At 41.6% G+C, this 25,793-nt stretch overlaps 1 protein-coding gene across 2 annotated transcripts; it reads right to left on the bottom strand.

Annotated features, from left to right (window-relative positions):
* Window positions 1–14,761: 14,761 nt before the first annotated feature.
* On the bottom strand, window positions 14,762–24,845 carry LOC140070888 (uncharacterized). Of its 2 annotated transcripts, none has more exons than XM_072117925.1 (12): window positions 24,721–24,845; window positions 22,125–22,299; window positions 21,873–22,028; window positions 21,641–21,777; window positions 20,074–20,213; window positions 18,787–18,975; window positions 18,606–18,695; window positions 18,426–18,515; window positions 18,188–18,310; window positions 16,935–17,066; window positions 15,981–16,097; window positions 14,762–15,901 (listed from the first exon to the last, which is right to left on the bottom strand). In XM_072117925.1, the coding sequence occupies exons 2-12, from the start codon at window positions 22,283–22,285 to the stop codon at window positions 15,776–15,778; spliced, it is 1,461 nt and encodes a 486-aa protein (XP_071974026.1). In that variant the 5' UTR covers window positions 22,286–22,299; window positions 24,721–24,845; the 3' UTR covers window positions 14,762–15,775. The 2 variants fall into 2 exon arrangements, with proteins under 2 accessions (XP_071974026.1, XP_071974025.1); XM_072117924.1 differs by lacking the exon at window positions 24,721–24,845 and adding an exon at window positions 24,384–24,526 and having other exon boundaries at window positions 14,763–15,901.
* Between the last annotated feature and the right edge of the window lie 948 nt (window positions 24,846–25,793).

The following is a 25,793-nucleotide window of genomic DNA, read 5'->3' on the forward strand; positions in this document are numbered from 1 at the left end:
TTTTGACCAAGTTTGGTCCTACAATTTTTCTTCTATAAAGTTTCATAGTCAAATTGTACATCATAATAATTCTTTATTTGTATAGCACACACAGATAACGCAGCACTGCACAGAGCTTGCCAATTTGGTCATATTGATTACTGCATGTACGTAGGCATTTTTTTCTTGTTTATGTATTATAACGTTTATACAACCATTTATTTATTATAACCGTTTATACAACCACGTGCTATACGTGCCATATCAAATAAACTACCGTTGAACCATAAAACATAGATATATTCGAGTATGTCCACAAGGACAAATGCGCTACAAAGGAACCAGAGCAGCAGAGAGAGAACCAGGGAGTGCTGTCTGTATGAAGGAGGGGTGAAGGACATACTGGCTGTGTGAGGACGGAAACATTGAGGTGTTGGCTGTGTGAGGACGGAGACATTGGGGCACATTTACTAAGGGTCCATCGGGCGCATTTCCGTCGGGTTTCTTAAATTTTTCTGATTTGCGCTGAATTGCTGTCTTTTTTCTTTTTTTTCTTTTTTTTGTGTAAGGACATAGACACTGAGGTGCTAACTGTGTGAGGACAGAGAAATTTAGGTGATGGCTGTGTGAGGACACAGACATTGAGGTGCTGGCTGTGTGAGGATGGAGACATTGAGGTGCTGCTTGTGTGAGGACATAGACATTGAGGTGCTGGCTGTGTGAGGACAGAGAAATTGAGGTGATGGCAGTGTGAGGACATAGACATTAAGGTGCTAGCTATGTGAGGACAGAGAAATTGAGGTGATGGCTGTGTGAGGACATAGACATTGAGGTGCTGGCTGTGTGAGGATGGAGACATTGGGGCACATTTACTAAGGGTCCATCGGGCGCATTTCCTAAATATCCCCCAAGGTGTCCATGGAGGAGTGTCCAGCGGCTGAGTGGGCTGGTATAATGCAGGAATATAGCACCTTCTGGCCACGTTCACACAATGCTTTCTTGATACATTGCATTTCCATTGAATTTGCTAAACATGATGCAAACGCAGCCTTAGGGTGCTGTCCCACGTTGCATTTTGTGTCGGGTTTCTTAAATTTTTCTGATTTGCGCTGAATTGCTGTCTTTTTTCTTTTTTTTCTTTTTTTTTGTGTAAGGACATAGATACTGAGGTGCTAACTGTGTGAGGACAGAGAAATTGAGGTGCTGGCTGTGTGAGGACACAGACATTGAGGTGCTGGCTGTGTGAGGACACAGACATTGAGGTGCTGGCTGTGTGAGGACATAGACATTGTGGTGCTGGCTGTGTGAGGATGGAGACATTAAGGTGCTGCTTGTGTGAGGACATAGACATTGAGGTGCTAGCTATGTGAGGACAGAGAAATTGAGGTGATGGCTGTGTGAGGACAGAGAAATTGAGGTGATGGCTGTGTGAGGACATAGACATTGAGGTGCTAGCTATGTGAGGACATAGACATTGAGGTGCTAGCTATGTGAGGACAGAGAAATTGAGGTGAGGGCTGTGTGAGGACATAGACATTGATGTGCTGGCTGTGTGAAGACAGAGAAATTGAGGTGATGGCTGTGTGAGGACATAGACATTGAGGTGCTAGCTTTGTGAGGACAGAGAAATTGAGGTGAGGGCTGTGTGAGGACATAGACATTGAGGTGCTGGCTGTGTGAAGACAGAGAAATTGAGGTGCTGGCTGTGTGAGGACACAGACATTGAGGTGCTGGCCGTGTGAGGACACAGACATTGAGGTGCTGGCTGTGTGAGGACATAGACATTGAGGTGCTGGCTGTGTGAAGACAGAGAAATTGAGGTGCTGGCTGTGTGAGGATGGAGACATTGAGGTGCTGGTTGTGTGAGGATGGAGACATTGAGGTGCTGGTTGTGTGAGGACATAGACATTGAGGTGCTAGCTATGTGAGGACAGAGAAATTGAGGTGCTGGCTGTGTGAGGATGGAAATATTGGCACAGATTTATAAAAGGTGTCCTAAGGTTAGACGGTGCAGAGTTAGACAGACTAGACAGAACGAGATACATATAAGTGTCTGGTGCTGGGTGATAAATGACTGTCTAGTCATACTCTGCACCTCATATTACTTAGCTAACTGTCTGCTAGAAAATTAGGACAAAATTCTGTCAGGTCAGCAGTATTTTTGAAACAAGGCCACGCCCCTCTTGTTGAGCTAGTTGTAGGTGACCCAGAAAACGGTCTATGACTGTCTAGTCATACTCTGCACCTCATATTACTTAGCTAACTGTCTGCTAGAAAATTAGGACAAAATTCTGTCAGGTCAGCAGTATTTTTTAAACAAGGCCACGCCCCTCTTGTTGAGCTAGTTGTAGGTGACCCAGAAAACGGTCTAAAACCCTAAATGTGGTGCAGACAGTAGCTTAGTGCAAAATACAGAATTCTGTTGTAGACATATTAATAAATCTCCCCCATTGAGTTGCTGGCTATGAGAGAAAGAGGCGGTCATGGAGGTGCTGGATGTACGAGAATGTAGACATTTGGGTGCTGGGTATGTGAGAAGAAGAGAACTGTGTAAGAAAGGGGACATGTGGTAACAGGCTATGTCAGAAGGAAGCAAGGTACATGCTTGATCAGATCCTTGTACTGAGCACCTCACATCCATATAGAGGAACCTACTAAATTCAGCACAATATAGAATTAGACAACAATCCAGGTGCAGGACCAAACCCAAAAAATATAAAATTGTTGAGTTTATTTGATAAGCAATTAGAATATAGGTCTGTAAGTAACCAAGATAAGAAAGGCTGTCATTAAAGTGCAACTAAAGAGAAAGGGTTTAGAGAAGAGAGGGAATAGGAAGGGAGGGGGAGGGGGAGGTGGTATTCCCGTGGTACCTAAAAAGAGAGGAGAATGGCTGTACAGCAGGAAGAATGCGAAATCAATTTTGACTATAATAATAATTATTCTTTATTTATATAGCACACACAGATTACACAGTACAAAGCTTGCCAAATCAGTCCCTGCCCCCAATGTGGCTCACAATCTAATCAACCTACCATTATGTTTTGGAGGAAAACCCACTCAAACATACAAACTCTTTGCAGATGTTGATCCTGGGACTTGAACCCAGGACTCCAGCACTGCAAGGCAGAAGTGCTACCCATGGAGACACCATGCTGCCCACTAAGTCATAACAGACAGAAGCTTTTCATCAACCATATACCAGTTCAGTTGTTGCTTAATTTCAAAAGTATCAATGCCAGGCTTCATCAATAGCCTGTTTTGGGGCAAGGAAAATGAAAGCCATGAGCTGCAGCGAGGCTTGGCAACCCCATGGAGCAACAAGCCTTCCCACAGACATACATAAAAGTAATAGACTTTGTTCTTAATCATGGTATACCCTACCTCACCCATGTCTGCAATTTATACACCTGGCTGATAATTCTCCACCTGTAAATGAAGGGCGCAATTATTGGTGAAATAAATTTGCATGAACGGGTGAAGTTTAAATATAAATAATTAAACAATATAGACAACAACATACCCATATATGTATTTTCCAGCTTTGCAGTAGACAGCACAGAATATGAAATAAATAAGCAGTCGGAACTATATATTCATACAATGCGCTGGTCCCACTTCTATTAAAAAAAAAGAATATGCGCTGTATTTACTGCTGGCTAAAATTGTCCCTGTTTTCACCATTTTGTTGCTGGGATTTTACAGCTTCTATGTCAGAGGGGCTTCATTTTGTTTGTTCACCTTGGGCATCGATATGCCCTGTTGGCAACTGAAAAGTTGGCACTGTAGACCTAGATTTGGCCTAGAGATAACTGATTATGCCTTGTCCCTGGTTCACCTATGAGTTTTTGACACTTAGCAAGGAATTGTCCTAAGTAAAAACTAATTTTGAGAAGTTGGCTTACATAGTTCTAGAAAGATCCCCTGAGTCTTCTACTCTTCAATGGTCGACCAACTTCTAGGTGACATCATTTTCCTTCCTTTCTAATTAGGCTTGGCTAGGTTAGGGTTCTAGTGCCATCTGCTGTCCCAGAAATGACACTACAGCACTTCAATGTGACATTCATGTTTACAGATTTTAAAAGTATTAGGCTAAATTCACACGAGCGTATGTCTGCCAGGACGTAGCTGGGCGGGCATTCGATGGAGAAAAGGAATGGCGAGGCACGTGTGCTGTAACGTATTGCTCCCTGCGCCCATTACCGGCCTATGTTGGCTCCGATCATCGCTCCCGGTGACGTCTTCAGGGAGCAGCGATCCGTTGCCATGAAAGCCTCAGGTCATACAAAGATCCGAGGCTATCATGATCTAGGCTATCTATTACAATGTGCGATTTGCACATTATAATAGATGGTGTGCAAAATCCCCATATACGGTAGTATGGCAGTATATGGTAGGATCAATCAAACAACCTAGGGTTAAAGTACCCTAGGGCAGTGATGGCTAACCTATGGCACTGGTGCCAGAGGTGGCACTCAGAGCCCTTCCTGTGGGCACTCAGGCCATCACCAGAGAGGACTCCAGGTATCTTCCTGCAGTCCCAGACATCCAGGGACTTGCTGTGCACAGAGCTATTTTAAAGTGACAGCTCTACCAGGGACTATTTTCTGCTTTATTGCTGTCCTCAGGGTGCCGGTATCAATGAAAACTGTGACAGAGAAGGGAGTATAAATCACAAATTAAATTTCTGTGTTGGCACTTTGCGATAAATAAGCGGGTCTTTGTTGTAGTTTGGGCACTCGGTCTCTAAAAGGTTAGCCATCACTGCCCTAGGGAGTCTTAAAAATAGTAAAAAAATAAAAAGTAAAAAAAATATTATAAAAAAAAAAAATTATAAAAACATAAAAAAAACCTAAAAATTCAAAACACCCCCCTTTCCCTAGTAGTCATTTAAATATAAATGAACAGTAAAAATCATAAACATATTAGGTATAGCCGCCTCTGAAAATGCCCGATATATCAAAATATAATACTTTTTTTCACTGCGTTTAACCCTGTAACGGAAAAGTCGTAAAAGGCATTTTTTTGCCATTTTGAAAAATATAAAAAACTCTATAAAAGGGTTGTACAGTCTTAAAAATAGAAGCATTGAAAACGTCATTAAAAGGCGCAAAAAATGACACCACCCACAGCTCTGTACACAAAAGTGTGAAAAAGTTATTAGCGCCAGAAGACCCCATAATGAAGGGGTTTTTTTTGTACAGGAGGTTTTAATTTTTGTAAATGCATAAAAACAATATAAAACCTATACAAATTTGGTATCCCATGATCGTACTGACCCAATGAATGAAGTAGACCTGTCATTTGAGTTGCACAGTGAAAGCCGTAAAATACAAGCCCACAAGAAATGGCACAAATGTGTTTATATATTTTTCACTGCATTCAGAATTTTTTCCCGCTTCCAAGAATATTAAATACCACCACTATAAAGTGCAATTTGTTACACAGAAAACAATCATTACTATACAAGAGGGATGATGGCACTACTTATAATCACAGAGCAGAGGGTACAGTCATCAGGCTTTGGAGTGCATGGGAGACAATAGGAAATGACAAGAATCTGGTTGTCAACCTCACGAACCAGACACTGGATAAGGATTGTGTCTCGGCGTTACAAAAGGGACTAAGTTTATGTATTACTGAACAATTTAATAAAGTAGATTTTGAGGTTGACCTGTTTAAAGGCCTAAGAAAGATGAATCTTAAAAAAAAAATTTTCGCAAGGGAGAATGAAGGGAGTTCAGAAGGATGAGAAAGACGCAGAGATCCCACTCGAGATAGGCCCCCTAGGATTTTTTGTAACAGGGGAACTCACTGACATTGAGAGAGAATGTATACTATTCTTAGCTAGTGAGGAAGAAAACAAAGTATCAGAGGATATAGAACCATTTAGAGGGGGCATGAAATCCAGGTTTAATCCACCAACACAGCAGGGAGGTTCCACTGATCTTTTTCGCAAGCAAGTCATGAAAGACGTTGAGTCCCTTATATATAAACAAGAGGGCCCGAACCTCACAAAAAAAGAAATATCAGCCATTAAGAAATTGAGAAATGACGAAGGGGTCGTGGTAAAACCCGCGGACAAGGGGGGGAACATAGTGGTGATGAAAAGTGAATACTATAAAGGGGAAGCACTTAGGTTACTGGGGGACTCCAGAACGTATAAAAAAACTGCCAAAAGATCCTACACAAATGTATTATGAACAACTTAGAATGTTTTTCAAATCACAGGTCATATAAGGAGTCTTATCCAATAAAATGGCCCAAAGGCTGTTGCTTCAGTTTCCAAAAAAGCCAGACTGGTACTTCCTACCAAAAATTCACAAAGATATCAACAACCTGCCAGGTCGACCAATAGTCGCAGGCATAGGCTCGATCACCGAGCCATTGTCGCAATACATAGATTGGCTGCTTAGACCAGTCCTGAAGGACATCCCCTCCTATTTAAGGGACACGAAAGACTTCTTGTCTGCACTTAGCGAACAAGAGTGGCAGGAAGGCTCATATCTCGCATCAATAGATGTAGAGAGCCTATATACGCGTATATTGCACAAAGAAGGTATTTCAGCAGTGAAGGAAGTTATTAGCAAAGCCCAGAAGAGCGATGGTTATAGGGACTTTGTCTGTAATGCCCTGCAGTATATACTATCACATAATGCATTTCGTTTTGATGGTACCTGGTATATACAAACAGACGGAACCGCCATGGGGACCCCTGTCTCCTGTACGTATGCGAACATCTTTCTTGCGGTCTTTGAAAACATTTATGTTTACAATGAAAACAACCCTTATATGCGCTTTATCCAGATGTACAGGAGGTTCGTGAACGACGTGTTCATCATTTGGACTGGCACGGAAGAGGGTTTTTATGAAATGATACAGTACCTTAACCAGACCAATAAAATGAACATGTCGTTCACGTGCGCTATAAACAGACAGAGATTAGAGTTCTTGGATGTACTGGTCGAAATAAAAAATAATGAAATATCTACCTTTGTTCATACGAATAAACAGCCACCAACGCCCTCCTGCATTTCGAGAGCTATCACCCTAGGCACGTAAAAGAAGCTGTCCTATATGGACAATTCTTAAGACTTAAACGTATAAATAATACGGTAGAAGGTTTTGAATTACAAGCCAGAGAACTTAAAGAGAGATTACTAAAAAGGGGATACCCGGAAAAAATACTCAACCAGGCATACGAAAAGGTGAGGAGCAAGGACCAAAAAGAACTCCTGAGAACCAGAGATAAGAAAAAGGAGAGGGAAAGATTTACCTTCTCATTTGACTTCTCCCCCCCTGGCAGACACCATAAAGAAGGCCATGAGAGACAACTGGCATTTGATAGAGAATGACAGCTCGCTGAGGTAGCGGAGGGGGGACCCCTCATCAGCTTCCGGAGAGGCAGATCGATCAGATCTTAACTTGTCAACAGTGCCCTTAACTCAGGGAAAAAAAGAAACTGGCTTGAGAACAACCCGCTCACAGGGAATTTTAAATGTGGTCATTGCAAATGTTGTCCGTATAATCTTAATAGCAAGGTGGTGTCTTTTGGTGGCCTGGAGGTACAGGTAAAAAGTTTCATTAACTGCAAAACAAGTTATGTAGTGTACATCCTGATCTGCAATTGTCGCAGATTTTACATCGGTAAAACCATAAGAAACTTATACCTGAGGGTTAGAGAACATTTAGGGTCCATAAAATCAGGAGTAGGAGCCCCGCGGTTGATTCAACACATTAGGGAAGAACATGGGGGCGACGTGAATTCCATCAGATTCGCAGGGCTAGAAGTGGTCCCACCTCCAAAAATAGAAGGGGACAGACAACGATTGTTATTGCAGGTCGAGAGCAGATGGATCCTTCGATCAAATGCCATGGGTCCTGTTGGACTTAACGACAAAATCGATATGGGGGTGTTCTTATAATTCCCAACAGATAGTGCTCCCCTCAGCCTGCATAGGGGTATACTCAGTAAGATAAGAGTTAGAAGAATAAAGTTTATGTACAGCATTAAGATATTCGATGATTTACACTGTATTTTATGTGAAATGTGATTATTGCAGGTGTTTTTCACCTTTTTGTTTTTAATAGATGCCGTTTTTTTAGGGTTATGTAATGCAGCTTGCCATATAGTTGTTAATTTTAGGCTATGCGTATGGCACACCCCAACTCTTTTATACTTACTTACATACCTCGTTCCAATGTGTCGTGTGGTTTGCTCGCTGGCTTCGGACAGCGTCAATAGAACCCCTCGACTCCCGCGATGTAGTGACACCGTGCCTTGTTTCCAAGGCAACGAGTCACATGATCGGGGCAGAGAAAAGGGAAGTGAGACAAACAGTCCGTCCACGTGACACACCCCACGTGGGGAATCCCGGAAGGGGCGGGGCCTCAGTCCGTCTCATGGACGAATAGGCTGGGCGCCCGCCGGGACCCGCAGAAACGTGGAGGATACGTCACTATGCGACAGGTGCAGCGACCAAACACATAGAGGTAAGCCCAGCTGTTTGTACCCATGTGGGCAAATCGCCCTTGGATTGGTTTAGAGTTTAGGGTGCCATTAGCCTGTTACTGAACTGCCTGGTAATAAGACACGCCCCATGGAGGCGTGCTCATGATGTCTGTCAGCATTTAAAAACCCTACGGCTTTTAATCTTGGGGCCGGAAGAAGCGCAGCACAGCGTGAAACGGCCGTTGCCCTCTCAGGGGTATTCAGCTCCCACTCCCTCCCTTGCACTTATGTCTGTGAGTATTTGTACTTGATGCAATAAAAGAAGAAATTTATCCACATCTACAGTCTGGTGAGTGCCATCCTTATTCCCTATATTGCACCTTAGAAAACAATCATTCACACAGCTTTTAACATGGAAAAATAAAAAAGTTATAGATTTTTGAAGGTGGGGAGTGAAAAATAAAGATGCAAAAACGAAAAAGGGCCTGCTCCTTAAGGGGTTAACACCAATAACTAGCAGGTTTCTAAAAAGCGTTCTCTAATTTTGATCATTGTTCTTTTACATTTATCTCATTTAGATTTTTATTCTGTGCTTTAGAATATATACGATTTATAAAATAAGGTTAAAATACTGCTTTTACACTATTGATATCATAGGATACAGGCAGTGCCCGGGTTACATACAAGATAGGGTCTGTAGGTTTGTTCTTAAGTTGAATTTGTATGTAAGTCGGAACTGTATATTTTATCATTGTAATCCCAGAAAGAACTTTTTTGGTCTCTGTGACAATTGGATTTTAAAAATGTTGGGTCGTCATAAGAATCAATATTAACACTAAAGCTTCATTACAGACACATTTGATAACTGTTACAGCTGTTTATTGTAGCCTAGAACTAAAGTACAATAAATTACCAATATCCAGAGGTCCGTTTGTAACTAGGGGTCATATGTAAGTCGAGTGTTCTTAAGTAGAGGACCGCCTGTATATTCACATAGGACTACACAATGACCTTGACATTTAGGAAATAGATTGTTTCTCAAATTTTGATCTGCAGTGTGTGTGGAGGTCGTGGCCTGTAAGCACCCATTTCAGTGACAATTTCACTGCTTATTCAAATTTACTGCTGTTCAAGGAAGTATCAGATAATAATAATATCACATAATCAGTGTAAATGAATACATGAATAAAAACAAACATGCTAGGAATGTCTCCCACAATGGAGATTAAAATATAACAATGATTAACAGATACATTTTTCCATCCATAAAGTTGGAATTAAAAGTTATTAAAAGGTTGTACAGTTCTCAAAGTGGTATCAATAAAAAATCTCATGCCACAAAAAATGCCGCCTTTTCCTGCTCCATAGACCGAAGTTTGAAAGTTCCGGGCGTCAGAATACGGAGACACAACGACTATTTTTTTAAAACATTTTTGTATTCAGACATAATGAAACTTTGTTATTATTATACCGACCAAAATAATAAGGGGATTTGTAATCTGTACGGCACATGAAAGGACTTTAAACGACACCTATCAGGTGTCCGAGGCCACATGTGTAATTTTATTAGGATCTGTGACAACCGCTTTAAGCAAAACCTGCTAGGGAATAGTAAAGCTGCATTTTTGTAACTTTCACCACATTTAAAACTTTTTTCCAGCTTTGCAGTAGACAGCACAGAATATGAAATAAATAAGCAGTTGGAACTATATATTCATACAATGCGCTGGTCCCACTTCTATTAAAAAAATATTATGTGCACTGTATTTACTGCTGGCTAAAATTGTCCCTGTTTTCACCATTTTGTTGATGGGATTTTACAGCTTCTATGTCAGAGGGGCTTAAATTTGTTTGTTCACCTTGGGCAACAATATGCCCTGTTGGAAAAGTTGACACTATAGACGTAGATTTGGCCTAGAGATAACTGATTCTTCCTTGTCCTTTGTTTACCTATGAGTTTTTGACACTTAGCAATGAATTGTCCTAAGTAAAAACTAATTTTGAGACGTTGGCTTACATAGTTCTAGAAAGATCCCCTGAGTCTTCTACTATTCAATCGTCATCCAACTTCTAGGTGACATCATTTTCCTTCCTTTCTAATTAGACTTGGCTAGGTTAGGGTTCTAGTGCCATCTGCTGTCTTGGAAATGACACTACAGCACTTCAATGTGACATTCATGTTTACAGATTTTAAAAGTATTAGGCTAAATTCACACAAACGTATGCCTGCCGGGATGTAGGTGGACGGGCATATGTTTGCCACGATGGAGAGGAGGAATGGCGATGCACGTGTGCTGCAACGTATTGCTCCGTGCGCCTATTAACAGCCTATGGGGGATATATGTAAGGCTGCAAACTTGCGGCCTTACAAAGGTCCCCCTATGGTAGTGTGAATGTAGGCTTAACATGAGACAGATGGATCAATCCACTACAGATTCTTAAAAAAAAAAAAGACATGTAGATCATTTCAGGACCACTTTGTGCTTCATCTTTGTACGCTTTCATCTCCCTCTTTAGGGATGGGACAGCGTTTGAAAAGGGAAAATCTGAAGCTGAAATTTAAGATGGCTACCCTTTAACTTATTTGCATAAGATAAAAGACTGCATGTGCCACCATATAGCCACACATCATAATGAGCTTGGCTCTGGAGGCAGCCGTAACAATTTCACTGTCAGAAGTATTCCTTTCACATCAATAATAAACTGAATTTTGGGGGAGAGATTAAATGCAGTATTAGCCATTATGAAGTTCCAAAACACAATTCTACTAAGCACACTGGGGCTTATTTACTAAAGGTCTGCGGCCGCACTTTCGTCGGATTTGCGCTGCTGTGACAGGTATTTAATTTGGAATTGTGTTGCACGCAATCGGATTACGACAGAAATCGGAGGGCGTGCCGTCAGACGATCTGACCGATTCGGGCTGAGCGCGGGATTTAACTTTCAAATTGTGCCGCAAGATCAAGCACTTACATACACCAGGAATAAGAAGGTGAACTCCGTCGGACCTGAGCGGGTAAGCGACACATGAAGATATTGGGCGCATGATCTTAGCGAATCGCGGCAGAGTGCAGGATCGTCGGACAATGCACTTTCCGTGAACTCCTCGGACCAGGTAAGTAAATGTGCCCTACTGTGTGTGACGTGTGATTTCAGTGATTGGTTGGTTGATCTGAAGTTGTTTGTGACAAAAGATATGAGAACACCTATTTAACCCCTTCGCATGTTGGCTGTCGCTCTATGGTGATGGCTCACAGGCTGAGCCCTCTACATACGAGGTGGGCGTTTGCTGCATATTGCAGCAAACACCCACCAGTAACATCCACAATCGGTGCTAGTGCAACATCCGCCAACGGCACCTAGCCTTTTTTCGTGGCTGGATGTCTGCTTGGGCCTGCTGGATGTCTACTTGGGCCTGGTGTTCTCTCAGGGCAGCATGCCACAGACACCTCTGCTCCCGTGAATCTCTCTTTCCCTTGTAGTTCATAACAAGAGTAAATCGCCATTTTCAGCCACCGAGCAATAGTTGCTTTTGACACCTTTCCCCCCCTTATTTCTCCCCTTACAGGGAACCTGTCACCAGGAGAGCCATTTTTAGCACTCCCCCAGTCTCCACAGAGCATAGTACATACGCTGCCAAAGTGTTTTTGTATTAAAAATTGGTTTTACAGAAAAAAAGATATGTTATATTGTACCTTTCAGTACCATGTGCTGTGTGACTAGGCAGTTGCCAAATGGGAGGGTCTGGAAAGGAGCAGTTCCTCCCCACCCTTGGGGAACAGCTACTCCATGTGACCTTTTCAAATATATGAAAACACCCATCACTTGGCTTAGCGACGCCCCCTCCTCCTCTACAGCCAATCCTGAGTGAGGGGAGTTATTCATATATTTGAAAGGTCACATGTTTCCCAAGGGCAACTGCAACTGCCTAGTCACACAGCAGATGCTAATGAAAGGTACAATATAACATATCTTTTTTTCTGTAAAACCAATTTTTTATACAAAAACACTTTGGCAGTGTATGTACTATGCTCTGTGGGGACTGGGGGAGTGCTAAAAATGGCTCTCCTGGTGACAGGTTCCCTTTAAATTGAACAAGGAGGTTATGGTCAATAGGCCAAGACTGTAGGTATTTAATAACTATTCGTCTTAAGTCCAGCAAGTGCCATTCCCATTCTTTTATTACGATAGCCTGCAGCTCGCCCCATACAGGCTAGTTTTAGGGTTAAGTTCCTGATACTTGTCTTTTCAATAGGTTCAAATGGTTCCTTAGTCAAGGCGTTTACAATAGGTAGATCCCAGGTAGGGACCTTCTTGAGGATATTTGGTCTAATTTCCAAATTTGGTGATAAAACGCAAATGATACCGGTTTCCTACTTCCCTTTGGGGTTTTGGTGACACTGGAAGAAAGTCCCTGGTAGTCAGACTCAAGATCCAAAGATGAACACCCCAGCAAAGGGAATGCTGCACAGCTTGGTTTTTGAGTGGATGTCACCCATTAACCACACACACACACACACACACACACACACACACACACAATACAATGCAAGTGCATGTTTTTCACACATCAATTGCCATAGAAAAGATAGAGCTCAGTCCTGTTCACGCGTGTTATCTGCGCCTGAAAAATGCATTGAAAACGCACGTGAAAAACTGAGACACTGAACAAACTCTAACTGAAAACTGTTTGAACGCTGATGAAAAAAATCTGTTTTTCACTGACCAAACCCTGATCGCACCCTGATCAGACTCTGACGTGATCTGCAACGCAAGTGTGGAATGCATCTAAGTAAATTTACCCAATCTTCCATCTGGAATATGGGTTTTGAGTCTGGGGCTGTCAAAGTGACAAGCTCCAGAGAGGCTGACAAGGTCTTCAGTCATAACTGAACATGACAGTGTTTTAGAGTCATTGGGGCATAGTTATCATACGCTGGTGCTCGTGCGCCAGCGTATGATAGCCCCGCCGCTGCATATTCGCAGCGGGATACATCAAGAGGCTTCCCCCTCCGCTCCTGATAAATATGCCCCATTGTCCTGGTCCTGAGAGATTGACGATTCTGGGTCAAGTCTTGGTTTATTACATGAAGGGTTTTTTCATGGTAGCAGCTGCTGCTGAAGAACCCACATTCTCTTCTATGAAAGATTTTAGCTTGTCCATTTAGCTTGTTCTCTCATAAAGTTATCAATACAAATCAGGCATTGAATGATAGCACATGTTACATTTATTTGCCGTTTTAGTCTTCAGATTTCTCTACTTTCTTAGGTTTCTCTGGCCTGCTAGCCTTTTCCCATTTATCCTCCTTGCCTTTCTCCTTAGACCCCTGGTCTTTTTCCTGGGGAAGGCAAATAAGGACACTACATCTGGTGTTCACAGCATAAAACTATAGTGCATAGAACCACCCCAAAAACCCACTTACACAGACTGGCCGGTGGAAGGGCCCCATATCAGCCATGGTTGCCTGGGTTGGCCGGCAGGGAGTAGATGCCGTAAAAACATACAGAGAGACCCTGATCATAGTGATAGAGCGCGGTGAACTCATTCCCTTAAGGGTGTAGCTCCTGGTTGTGTCTCAGCTTCCAGTAATGCTCTGCGCTCTCACAGCGCAACTTCCGGACACAGTGAACTTGTGCCCACTGGTTGTGCGGCATCAGGCTCTAGGAGATTACAGGGAGGGCCGGAGCCGACCAAGAATGCTGCATACGCAGGGATTTCGTCACTCATTGAGGGTGTGGCCTGTGAGTTATCCAGAACTTTGTGTCCCCCACCCTACTCCTCCCTGAGGGCACCTCTCTTGACCAGACCAGTGTAGGGACAGGAAGAACACTGGCAGGAGGGGTCTTTTTACCTCTCTTCTTCCTGTCCCTGCAGAGGTCAATGGGCATCCTTCAAGTGGGACCTGGAAATTTTGGTTTTTTTTTTTTTTTTATACAGGAGTCTTTCATTTTTGTAAATGTATGAAACCATTATAAAACCGGTATAAGTTTGCTATCCCAGTGATCGTGCAAAAAAAAAAAAAAAAAAAAAAAAATTATATATATTTATTTGGGGCACACAATGAAAGCCGTAAGATCCAAGAACACAAGAAAATGGCAGAAATGTATTTTTTCACATAAAAAGCAGCTAGCACGGGGTCCTTCACATGTGCATGAGGCCTTGCTCATGGATTTTTGATCAGCAGCTAATAAGTGCCATTGTCGGTATAATCCTAACAGGTGGAGATTTGATATCTGGGATCCCTGCCCTTCTCTAGAAATAGTTATAACTCATATTTTATAGTTTCACACTGAATACAGAATAAATATGTATTTATAGTACTGTTACACACAGAATTTGTGACAAAGTACCTTTATTCACAATAAAACAGGTGTATTATTGACATACACTTCCATAACATGCCTTTGGATTTCAATACTGCAATTTCTTATAACGTATAGAACAAATATCTGTGATAAATAACATTTTACACACATTTTTTGAGTTTCCCGATGAGTCTATGCATAGCTTAAAGGGAACCTGTCAACAAAATCAAACCGCATGAACCCCTACCTGGACCTTAGACGTCCCTGGACACAGCAGAAAAGGCATTTTGCAGGATGAAGCCACCACACTGGGCCAAATAAGGAACATGGTAGTGGTTTAGAAGGTTCATTTCTGCTGACAGGTTCTCTTTAAGGTTCTCGATGGGGAAAATTTCCCATGTATGCTGAAAATAAACAGTTACCATACTAAACTATGGTAATACTTCTGCTGTATGTTCATACTAAACTTTTCGCATGTTCCTTTTATAAAATCCCTTGTCCTGACATGGCAGTTTGCCACAGTTTTTTCCCTTAGTGGTCAGGTGTAATGCGTTGGTGGATATTTTCTACACATTGTATAGAACAACCTACCTAATAGCAGCGATAACACCACATTAAATCATGTGGTTTAGCACTTATAGTGATACTGTTATTAGACCTTAATAAAACAATAAATTTTTAAGATTTATGCACCTAGGATTTCCTTATCCTTTGCAGGTCCATGTTCTGCCATATACATCCCATGGGTTGTTTCTTTATTGCAGTTCACATAAATGGGCATGAGCTGCATTACCAGGTGTCACCTGTTGCGGTGCTTTGGATCCCTACAACCCAGGCCTTTATTACTCGTACAGCTATGTGCATGAGTCCTCAACATACGTTTCATGCAGCTGGAATAATTCACAGCCACAACAAAATATGGCAAAATAAGATAACCGTGTCATCATTATTTCTAGGAATACAAAGTTAACATTAAAAAAAAAAAAACATTTTTAGCAAAACTGTAAAGGTCAAGGTTTGTGGAGCTGGAGCCAGTAGTTATGACATGATGTCCAGTGGTTTCTCAGCAAGGAATAGGCCCCAGCGCTGATCACCCAGACTACAGCGATGAAGCTTTTCATTCCAGCCTTCAATGATGTAGTTGTAATCCTCTTCAGAAAAGCTCTGCAAGGAATAGTGACAGTGTAAATCAGTCTAAGATTCCTGTCAAGCACACAGACAGCCCCTAACTTTAGGCCATTACCTCTAGGAATTCCTGCTTTATCTCTTGTGTACGTGCAAGCTCCTTCTTCAGAACCTGGACAAACTGTTCTGTCCGATCCAGAGCCTGAACGCTGACAAAACCAACTTTCTGCAAAAACTGTGTAAAGACATGAAAGGTTACAAAGAGTGAGTCTACTACATGACCTCATATACACAGCATTATACCGTATTTTTCGGACTGCAAGGCACACCATCCATAAATGCCTGCTAAAATGTCGAGGTTTATATAAGGCGCACCTGATTATAAGGATGAATGACCAGCAGGTGGCAGACCTGTGCACAGTTCAAGGCAGCTGTTGTCTGTAAGTACGGTTCATATAAGGCGCACTGGACTATAAGGCGCACCTTTGATTTCTGAGAAAATCAAAGGATTTTTTGTGCGCCTTATAGTCAGAAAAATACGGTAGTAACATTTGTTTATCCAGGAGGTTGGTACAGTAGAACAAGACAGTCCTGTACATTCTTATAAAGCATCAGCTGGTAAAACACCCCATGAAATAAAGCATAGTTATCCTGCCCCAGCCTTTGGTACCATCAGTCTACCAATAGCCACAGCAGTCCATGGTGTTGTGAGCCAAGTAATGTCCCCTGGAAACAAGAGTCCATCGTTTGGCCACCATTGGTCCCTTGATACTGAACATGGGAGTGTATAAACAGAAGGCCAATGCAAAGCTAAAGCCGGAAGCCATGGCAGGGTAAGGCTATGCTAATACCTCATTTTCTATGCTTAAACAACATAACACTACAATGGAGGGCTACAATGTATCCCACTGTATGTTTAGCAGAGAAATATTTTTTAAAAACTTTAGATGCCTGTTTTCAAGCAAATTAAAATGCTTGAAAATAAATACTGAAAACAGCTTTCAGTTAACAGGTGTCAGTTAAGCAGTCCTGTATATGTATTTTCAGCAAAATAAAAAGTCAATAGAATTACCTGGCCATACTCCTCGGGTGTATACAGAATATAACCTCTCTGCTTCACATATTCCTCAAACACTGGAGACCAAGGTCGCTCACCACAACAGTAATCTGTGATCAGCAGTTTCCCTCCAGGTTTCAGCCAGGACTACATAAAAAGAAAAATCACATTTAAGAAGAAAATTAAGGGACAGGCATGTTAAGTGATTACAACTAATCATGTATTCTGCATCCATGTCCATACATCCTGTCTTACACAGGTACTAATAGAATGCCTGCCATACTTAAAGGGGGATTCCAGGAGTATGAATGTCTGATACAAAAACCCATAATGCTATAAATGAATATAACAAAACTCAATGTCAGTAACAAAATAGAGCTTAAATAGTTTAATTTTATGATTCAAAAAATGTTATGACTTTCTAAAGCAGATGGCGTTATCACTAAGATGGCCGCCACTAGAAGTCCCATGATCCTTTTGTTTTCAGTAATTCCTCCTCCCTCTTATGTTTTGCTCCCAGTGATGATCCAATAAGCTTTCTTGCTCTGTTACCATAGTAATGATGTGTAACTGCCATCACAGCACATTGTCCCACTGAGATGACGTCGCACCACAACACTGGCCATACTGGATCCACTGCAACTAACTAACTACAGACAAAAATATTGATGATCACATGACCTGCCCAGACAGACATCTTCTGTCCTGTGTATGCACCGCACAGAGAATATCAATGGACTGATTAAAGGGCCAGTAACATTTTAGTTCTTAATTATACTAATATAATATTGTTTAATATTGTTTAAGCCTTCTGCACACGGCTGTTTTTGGCTGTGTGTTAGCTTGTCAGTTTCAACAGCTAGTACTTATCCCCCTGTATTTGTACGGGCTCATACACACAGCGTGGTTTCAAGATCCAGTGTGTGAGCAGACCATCTGAGCCAAAGAAAAAAAAAAAAAAAAAAAAAAAAAAACTCAGAGCAGGTCCTATTCTTGATTCTCTTCTTGTGTCATCTACAGGGGAAAAAAATTATGACTTCTAGAATGTAAAATATTGTTGTGTCCCCACACGTTTTAGGAATTAATGTTACATAAGCCCATATATAATCAGGTTAAGAAAACTGCATAAATAGCATTTCTATTTTTGGATAATATATTTTTAAGGGTGATTGAAAGGTCTGCATTACACTATTACCCCAGTAGCAGAAACAGGTTTCACCTGCTGTTCTATAGGGAAAATAAATACTTGTTTTTTTGGGTGGGCTTACATAAAATTTCCTGAAGAGTGATCCCTTGTCATTAATGTGCAGGATAGTGTCACGGCTATACACCACATCAAAAGATCCTTCAGGGAAGATCCTTTTTGTGGCATCTCCTATTTCAAACTGCACCTGTAAAAATTAGAAATTACATAACTCATTAGAACAATGATATCCAGTCAGGTTTAAGTCCTCAGCACTGCTTCAAGTCTCCGTCTTCCCTGACAAGTTCAGTTACATAACTCACCAGTGGAGTCTTCTCCTTGACAGCTCTCTCCATGGCAATTTCTACCATGTTAGAAGACAGGTCCATCCCTAGGACTTCCACCCCATACGTCTAAAAAAGAAACATTATTTATAACGTGTATGGAAAAGTGCAACCATTGCTGACATAACAGAGACTATGAATATGACAGTGTAGTAATACCTTGGCCATATAGAAGTCTCCCCCACCAATGCCACAGCCCACATCAATGACTCGCTGACCAGGGACAAGGTTTAGCATAGCAATAAACTCCTGCAAGTTAAACATATAGAGAAGTAAATCCTTGTATGATTTAGTGATTATGTCCTATTCCCCTAATATCCATTCTATGTACTGGCCTTACCCTAGTGGTTTCCAGCCCTCCAGTGCTTACAAAGCCATCCCCAAATATTTTCTCATATCTCAGTATTCCTCTGCGAGAATATTGCTGGTTATCAAGGAACTGCTGGAAAGTCATATAACCTTGGTGTCCATCTGCATCCCGTTTGACCTTCTGCAACATCCAACAAACCTGGTTCTGGTTCTTCTTTATCTGCAGCATACAATATATAGTATGTATATGTTGTATATCAGATATTTTTGATTTGATTAAAAACCTATACAAAACAACACACAAACAAAAAAAAAAAAACAATCCCTCATCCCATCCCTTCGCCTTCCTCTCCCTCCCCAGATGAGCGCCAATGGCCATGAATCCATTATTATTCATACTATGTATGTAATAATGTGAAAGTGTTTTTTTTTTCAAACGATCTTATTTCCAAGTCCAGTGGCCCAGACACACCATGGGACCTTTGTTGAATGAAACACAAAATTTGTGCGCAATACATCGATGTGGCCCAATTTATATTCCCTCCACCTATTCAAAGGATACAGATCAAGGTTTATATGTAAATAAGCTCATAATGACCAAGGGGGTGTCAGTACAAAGAGACAACCCCAGAGAAAATAAAATGTTAGCTCTTACTATACAAAAAGGTGGTAATTCACATACAACCTTCTAGGGTCCCCTTAATGACCAGCCCATTTTGCACCTGCCTGACATGGCCCATTTTTTCAGTGGTTATCACTCTGGAACGCTTTAACATATCCAGGAGATTTTGAGACTGTTTCCTCGTGACACATTGTACTTTATGTTAAAGGAAAAATTAGGAATTGATACAGAAAGTATATTGGAAAATCGTATAACTTTCCATTATACAAACATTAACATTTATTTGCTGAAATGGGAAAACCCCTTTAAATAGGTTCCAGCTGCACACAGGTCTCATGACAGTATTGGCCTGTAAAGCGGCATGCAATGGTGCATGTACTTGTTAGGCTGCTTTCACTCTAACATATGCTATGCCTGCGCCAGGACTCGGGCATAGCATACATTTAGTTGGAGAGGTGGAGAGACGAGAGCTCCTTACCCCTCCCCTCTCCATAGGAAGGTGTGCTGCCAAGCCGTACTTTTGGTGGAAGATAGAGCACACTATCTTTTTTGCAGCAGCACAGTACAGCGAGACACCACTCTGGACTTATATGGTGGTCGTATGCGAGCTGCCTTTCGTACAGTTGGCATACAGACGCCATATACGTTGTTTAAAAGTGGCCTTAATTGAGTAAGAAGTGACTATAGTTACCTCACCTTAATATAGGTCTGTACAGACTTTGACATCACAATCTCAAAACCATAGTCTCCAGATTTTAAGGTGACTGATGTAAGTAGGTGATTATATCGAGCAGGTGTCCGGTAAACTGTAGGGTTAAATGTTCGTTCACAGTCCCCTAAAAACAAATAGCCGTATCTATTAATGTAGGCACAGTTATTCACAAGTATTATTATGTCTATCATAACTCTAGAATACCAATTAGACCTGGTACAATACAGATATGTACTCTATTACTGTCAAAAACTAACACAAAATGCAGTTAACAGTATATAGAATACATGTAGTGTACAACATAAATTTGGAAAAAAATGAGAAAACATTAAAGGGGTTTTCTGCCCTCTATAATATGTCCTATCCCAACAGATCAGCAAAGTGCAGTGTCACTGCACCCAGCACTATGGTTAGAGCAGGAAGCAAACAGATCTGTGTATAGGAGATACTTGTAAATGTACAGTATAGTGTTTGAACATTACAATGGAATTTTCCATTTCTAAGCAACAGCTCTTCTAGGAGTCACCAGTCTTTAAAGTAAACATCAAAAATGAACCACGTTACAACTTGTCTTTATTTGCTGTACTCTTGTGCAAAGTTATTTCTGTAGGAACAAATAAATAACTCCTGCATCTCCTAGTGGTTTTAGTTATGCAACAGAAGAAGGTCATATCCAAAGTAAAGCAAAATAATTATTATTGGTAGTCTAAAAAAGTCCCTGTCCCTTTCTTATAAGCAGGCTGGGCCCAGAATAGTTTTGTAGTGTATATTCTACACCAAATCTACAGTACACATGCATATCACTTTCCTGTGTAAAAGAACCTGATAGAAAAACAGAAGACTATAATCTGCCATCTTTCACACGGTCTCTAAATAGCATTTAGTGATATGCTTTACAGCAGCACCATCGCCGTTTATTATACCAGTGGTATGCATGATTTCCAGCAACTTGATATGGTTTACTATCCCTGAACTTTGCATGTATTGTACTATTCCAATATTGTGATATCACATTGTGAACTTCTTCTTTGCAACTCTGAGTTTCTTTCCATATTGTAAGCAAGACAGAATTCTTCTGAGATTTCAGAGGGAAACTCATTTTATCAGGAAGGGTAAGGGCAGCCAAATAATTAAAGGAAAGTCTTTGCATTAATAACATATAGGGAACATATAGGGCATATCAGTTGGGGGGAATTTATGAAAACTGGCATTTTAAATGACCTTCCATCGGGATGCGAGCTGCAGCCTCATGTTCCTTCACTGCCGCAGCTCTCGGCCCGATAGATGCTCCGTTCACATGACCTGGTGAGGTGGTTGTAGCAGGAAGAAGATACTGTCCATTTCTCTGCATGAGGCTTTTTTGAAGGAGTAAAATTGCCTGTACAATTGTCATAGACACGTGTGCAGTCATTAATGCAACCTCTGAATTTAACACCTTATATGGCCAAGATTGGCCATAGACAGGATGAGCAACCAGAGTTCTGATATCCCAGTTTCTCTGAACAAAGATAATAATTTCAGATGTGTATGTATGTCAGGTACTGTCCTTACCTGACTGAAAAAAGCAAGACTCCCTGAAGAACAGATAACCACCAGGTCTAAGCCAGCCCAACATCTTTCGAGTCAGGGCTGCCAATTCTTCATCAGTCAGGTACATGAAGAGCCAATTTGAGAAAATGAAGTCATAACTAAAAAGAGAGAGAAAACCATTTTACAGTTAAATCTGAGAATATGCCTTATTCCTAGCACCTTGATGCTGTACTTATTTTATATTAGAACCTACCTCTCATTGGGTAGGTCCAAAAGAGTGACATCAGCTTGTAGAAATGTAATGTTTCCACGATAACCATTATCCTCACGATTCTTGTCAATGAAGTTCTGCATGAAGTCCACCGCAGTGACTTGGCTTGCCAACTTGGCCAGGTGTCCCGTGTAACGACTGAGAAAAATAAAGCGTAAATGCAAGGCTTTATAAATGCAATTATCTTATTGGGAAGCAAAGTCATGAACAATTGACTTGAATTGTTCATCTTACCCAATGCCAGCCCCAAGCTCTAGGACATTTAGCCCATCTAAGCATGGCAGCAACGATATGATCTCCGGCTTCTCTTCTTTGGATAAGAGTGCAGCACTTGAGTCGAGCATCATCTCTTCTACTGTTGCATCTCGTGAATGCTCTTCCCAAAACTGGGTCATAGTTTGTCTCACCTCTACAACGAAAGATGGAAAATGTTAGCAGGCTGTATGTGACTATACCAAGAACTATTCCAAATATATCCCTAAATAACTGTAGCCCAAGGCTCCAAGCTCAGAATACAGTGGTAAGAAATATAGTGCGCTCTCAACAGGTGCCCCTAACCCTGCACTATACATATCAGATGGGTTATATAATCTATGACGATGATGTTCATAATGGAGATACCCATGGCAAGTTTAATTTTAGTTTCTAGCCATCAAAACAAGCCTTTCATTTTATTAAAACTTCTGTCTACTTTAGCATAAAACATTACTGCAGTCATTGAGCTACATTATGAGTTTTACCATATTCAAGGACAGGCACGGACCATGTATGGCAAGAGTCATGGATATGCAGTGCACATAGCAGGTATAACTGCTTCTCCTTAGCAATGCTCTGTTGAAGAGGTGCTAAGGAGGTCTTTACAGTTCTTGTTTTCTTCCCAAAAAAGCACACAGATTTGATAAATAGGGAATATTACAAATATATTCCATGTGACCCCCCCCCACATACAATTTTTTAAATGTTGAAAAAGTTAAAACAGTGTCTCATATGGGACAGAAACACTGAAGAATGACTGTGCAGAACATCATAGTAGCAGCAAAACTTTCATCCACAAGCCAAGCAAAAGATCTGCACAGAATAAAGGGCACAAATTGTCCTGCAAAGCAGATTTCTAATTTGTGACATGTAATTTTATATGCTGAGGAGTTTTTGCAAAGCGAAATCACAAGATAACTTGCAGCATTTGATTCTTGACAGACAATCAGTCCTGTGGGCACATGTCCTTATGGTTGGATATACAGTAAAAAGCCTAGACCTGTATAATGAATTTACAGTCATGACACAACACAAGTTCCAAGAAAGAGGCCCAGCTGCTCTCCTCATGCACACATTCCAGGAGCTCATGAATGTGGAAGATAAGAGGAAGACAATCAGAACCCGCACTGCAAGGGATTTATTATTTTATCTCTCGAATGCTGCCAAGGCAAACAATAGGAATGCCAGTCTCCAGCCAGAGCTCAGGTGGCACTGCCAGCAACCAGGACACGTTTCCAGTGGTTGACAACAGCTGCAGGATAATGTGACATTTTCAACATGTCACAAACAAGCGATGAGATTATCACCAAGACCAGTAGATGAAATCCTGGAGCCCTCTTGTGCTTGTGATAATACATAAAATTCTGGGGGTTATAGTTTTATAGCACTAGTGGGATCACAGATTATGCTCATATCACATAATACACTACAATAAACTAGAAGTCCCTTAACTGGAATCATAAGAGCCATGTCAAGTTCCTGAAAACATCCATGATGTCATATGGTGTGATACACAATGGAAATAAACTGCAGAGCAGGAAACTGAAGTATACAGTGTACTTACATCAGCTTTGTTATGTCACCCTCTAGAAGCATTAATGTAAATATGATAAAACAGAGTAGCATCAAGTCCCATCTATTCACCCCTATTCATACACAACTGGGGGTAGGCAATCATATACTATTTTACTGTAATTGCAATATAAACCCTGTTTGTTAAGAAGAAGCACTATAGCGAAGAGCACATGTTGCGCACAGCTGGAGCTCCACCCACACAAGACGACCAATCACAGCACAAGTTTAAAGTTTGTTACTTAAAATTCATGTTGACAGTAGACATTGCTGTCAGCATCAGGCAAAACATAGGGTTAATGTCCTTGGTATTGTAGGTGCACATGTAGATGTGCAATGTCCTGAACTTATCTTCAGTAACTTATATAATATTTCTATATGACATTTTCTGAAGATATAGACAGGGCTCTGACTCCTAATCCCAGTGACAAGTTGGCAGTCACCTTTTCCTACTGGTACAAATATATATTTCTTTTTCCTGAAATGTAAAAATACAATAATAAATATTTGAACAGAGAAAGTTTTCTGGGACATTAAAACTTTTCCACTGGAGGAGAGTTGTCCCCTTTGGCACATGCCAGAGGACACAGAGGAGCCAGGTCAGTAAAAGGTCAGATGCCAGAATGCCAAGCACATGATGCCCCCTGCACCCAGCACATCACTCACCATTCGCCATGGCCGCTGCGGCAGAGATCTATGACGTCACACTGGATGCACAGCGCTGAGTAGATACAGTAATAGTGTTATACAGCTATGTGTCTATAATAATCTATAATATTACACTCTCTCACTATACACCACCCCGCACTAGCGCACTAGGTTACTTAGTAAGGTAAGTGCGCAGCTTTGCTCTCCTCTATCACAGTGTGGATGGCCACCCTAGTGCGGCTGAAGCTCCTGCTGTATCTATTATAGCGCCTGCCCCGAGGCCTCATTCGCACGACTATTCGTGGAAATGAGAAAAAACTCATATTAGCTATTTATAATGGAAAGCGTGCACCACCTCTAGGATGACAGCGACATGCGTGACGTCACCGGAGCGCACGGACACCGCAGCCGGCTGATTAGCGGGAAACGCCCCTCCGCGAGGTGATTGGCTAACTGCCGCTCAGGCGGTGAAAGCCCAATGACTGGGAGGGACTATGCAGATGAGGCGCTGCTGCTGGAGGGTCATTCAGTTTAATGGGGGGGGAGGTTAGTGACTTTGGCTTTGAGCCAGGATGAGAGGCCCCTGTTCTGAGGGAAACTCCATGTACTGGTGGCAGCCAGTGCACGGCCGAGACCTGCAGCTAGCCAGCTGTGTGCTGGAGGACATGCTATCATATCACTTCATATATTACACCCTGAAACATATCCCCAGATACAGTCTCTACACCTAGTTTTACACTAAGTTACCACTTTTTACATGAAAACTTCAGAAAATACATTAACATACAATATGGTAAATGTGACAACATGCGCTAGCACTCTATGGGCCACATGTATCACTCGTTTTTTCTGTTGTTTTTGCGCCTTTTCATTCAGGCGCACCGTTTTTGCGCCATTTTTGCGATTAAACGCCAAACTAGCCGCGCAGCAAAAATAACCAGCATTCCCTCATCTATCTTACCAATCCAGATGTTTTGCTGCGCCTAATGATATTCATCACTTGCAACGTTTTCATTTAGGCGCAAAAACGGGCGCAAAAACACTCCAGCCCGAAGGTGGCATTATCTGAGAAGAAAGCACTGAGCCCCTTTGCAGAACAGCTCATTTCTAGCAGCAAAGCTCAGCCAGACACTAGAACATATAATAGATACATGAGATACTCTGCAGACAGGAGCTGCAGACTCTATTTACAGTTCATCACCTTCTATTTACAAAATATTCTGCAAAACGCTGAGCTCACAGCAAGAGCAAGAGAAGTTTGCACAAGTTTGCAGAATGTTGCAGATACGACATACAAGTGTCCCCCATGTAATTCTGCACAGTATCACCAGTGTGTCTGAGGGGGATACTGTGCAGAATTACAGGGGTGCAGCAGGAGATCAGCACTGGGGGATCCCCTCCAGGAGAAGCCCCTGCTGAGGAGGTCAC

This window comes from Engystomops pustulosus, chromosome 7 (genome assembly GCF_040894005.1).
Source record: "Engystomops pustulosus chromosome 7, aEngPut4.maternal, whole genome shotgun sequence".
Lineage (NCBI taxonomy): Eukaryota > Metazoa > Chordata > Amphibia > Anura > Leptodactylidae > Engystomops > Engystomops pustulosus.

Bases quoted from the DNA above. Each gene is read 5' to 3' on its own strand.
- LOC140070888 (XM_072117924.1), bottom strand. The intron at 18,976-20,073 runs GTGAGGTAACTA...TGTATGCTGCAG, and splicing joins CTGTACAGACCTATATTAAG to ATAAAGAAGAACCAGAACCA. The intron at 15,902-15,980 runs GTAATGGCCTAA...TATTCCTTGCAG, and splicing joins TAAAGCAGGAATTCCTAGAG to AGCTTTTCTGAAGAGGATTA.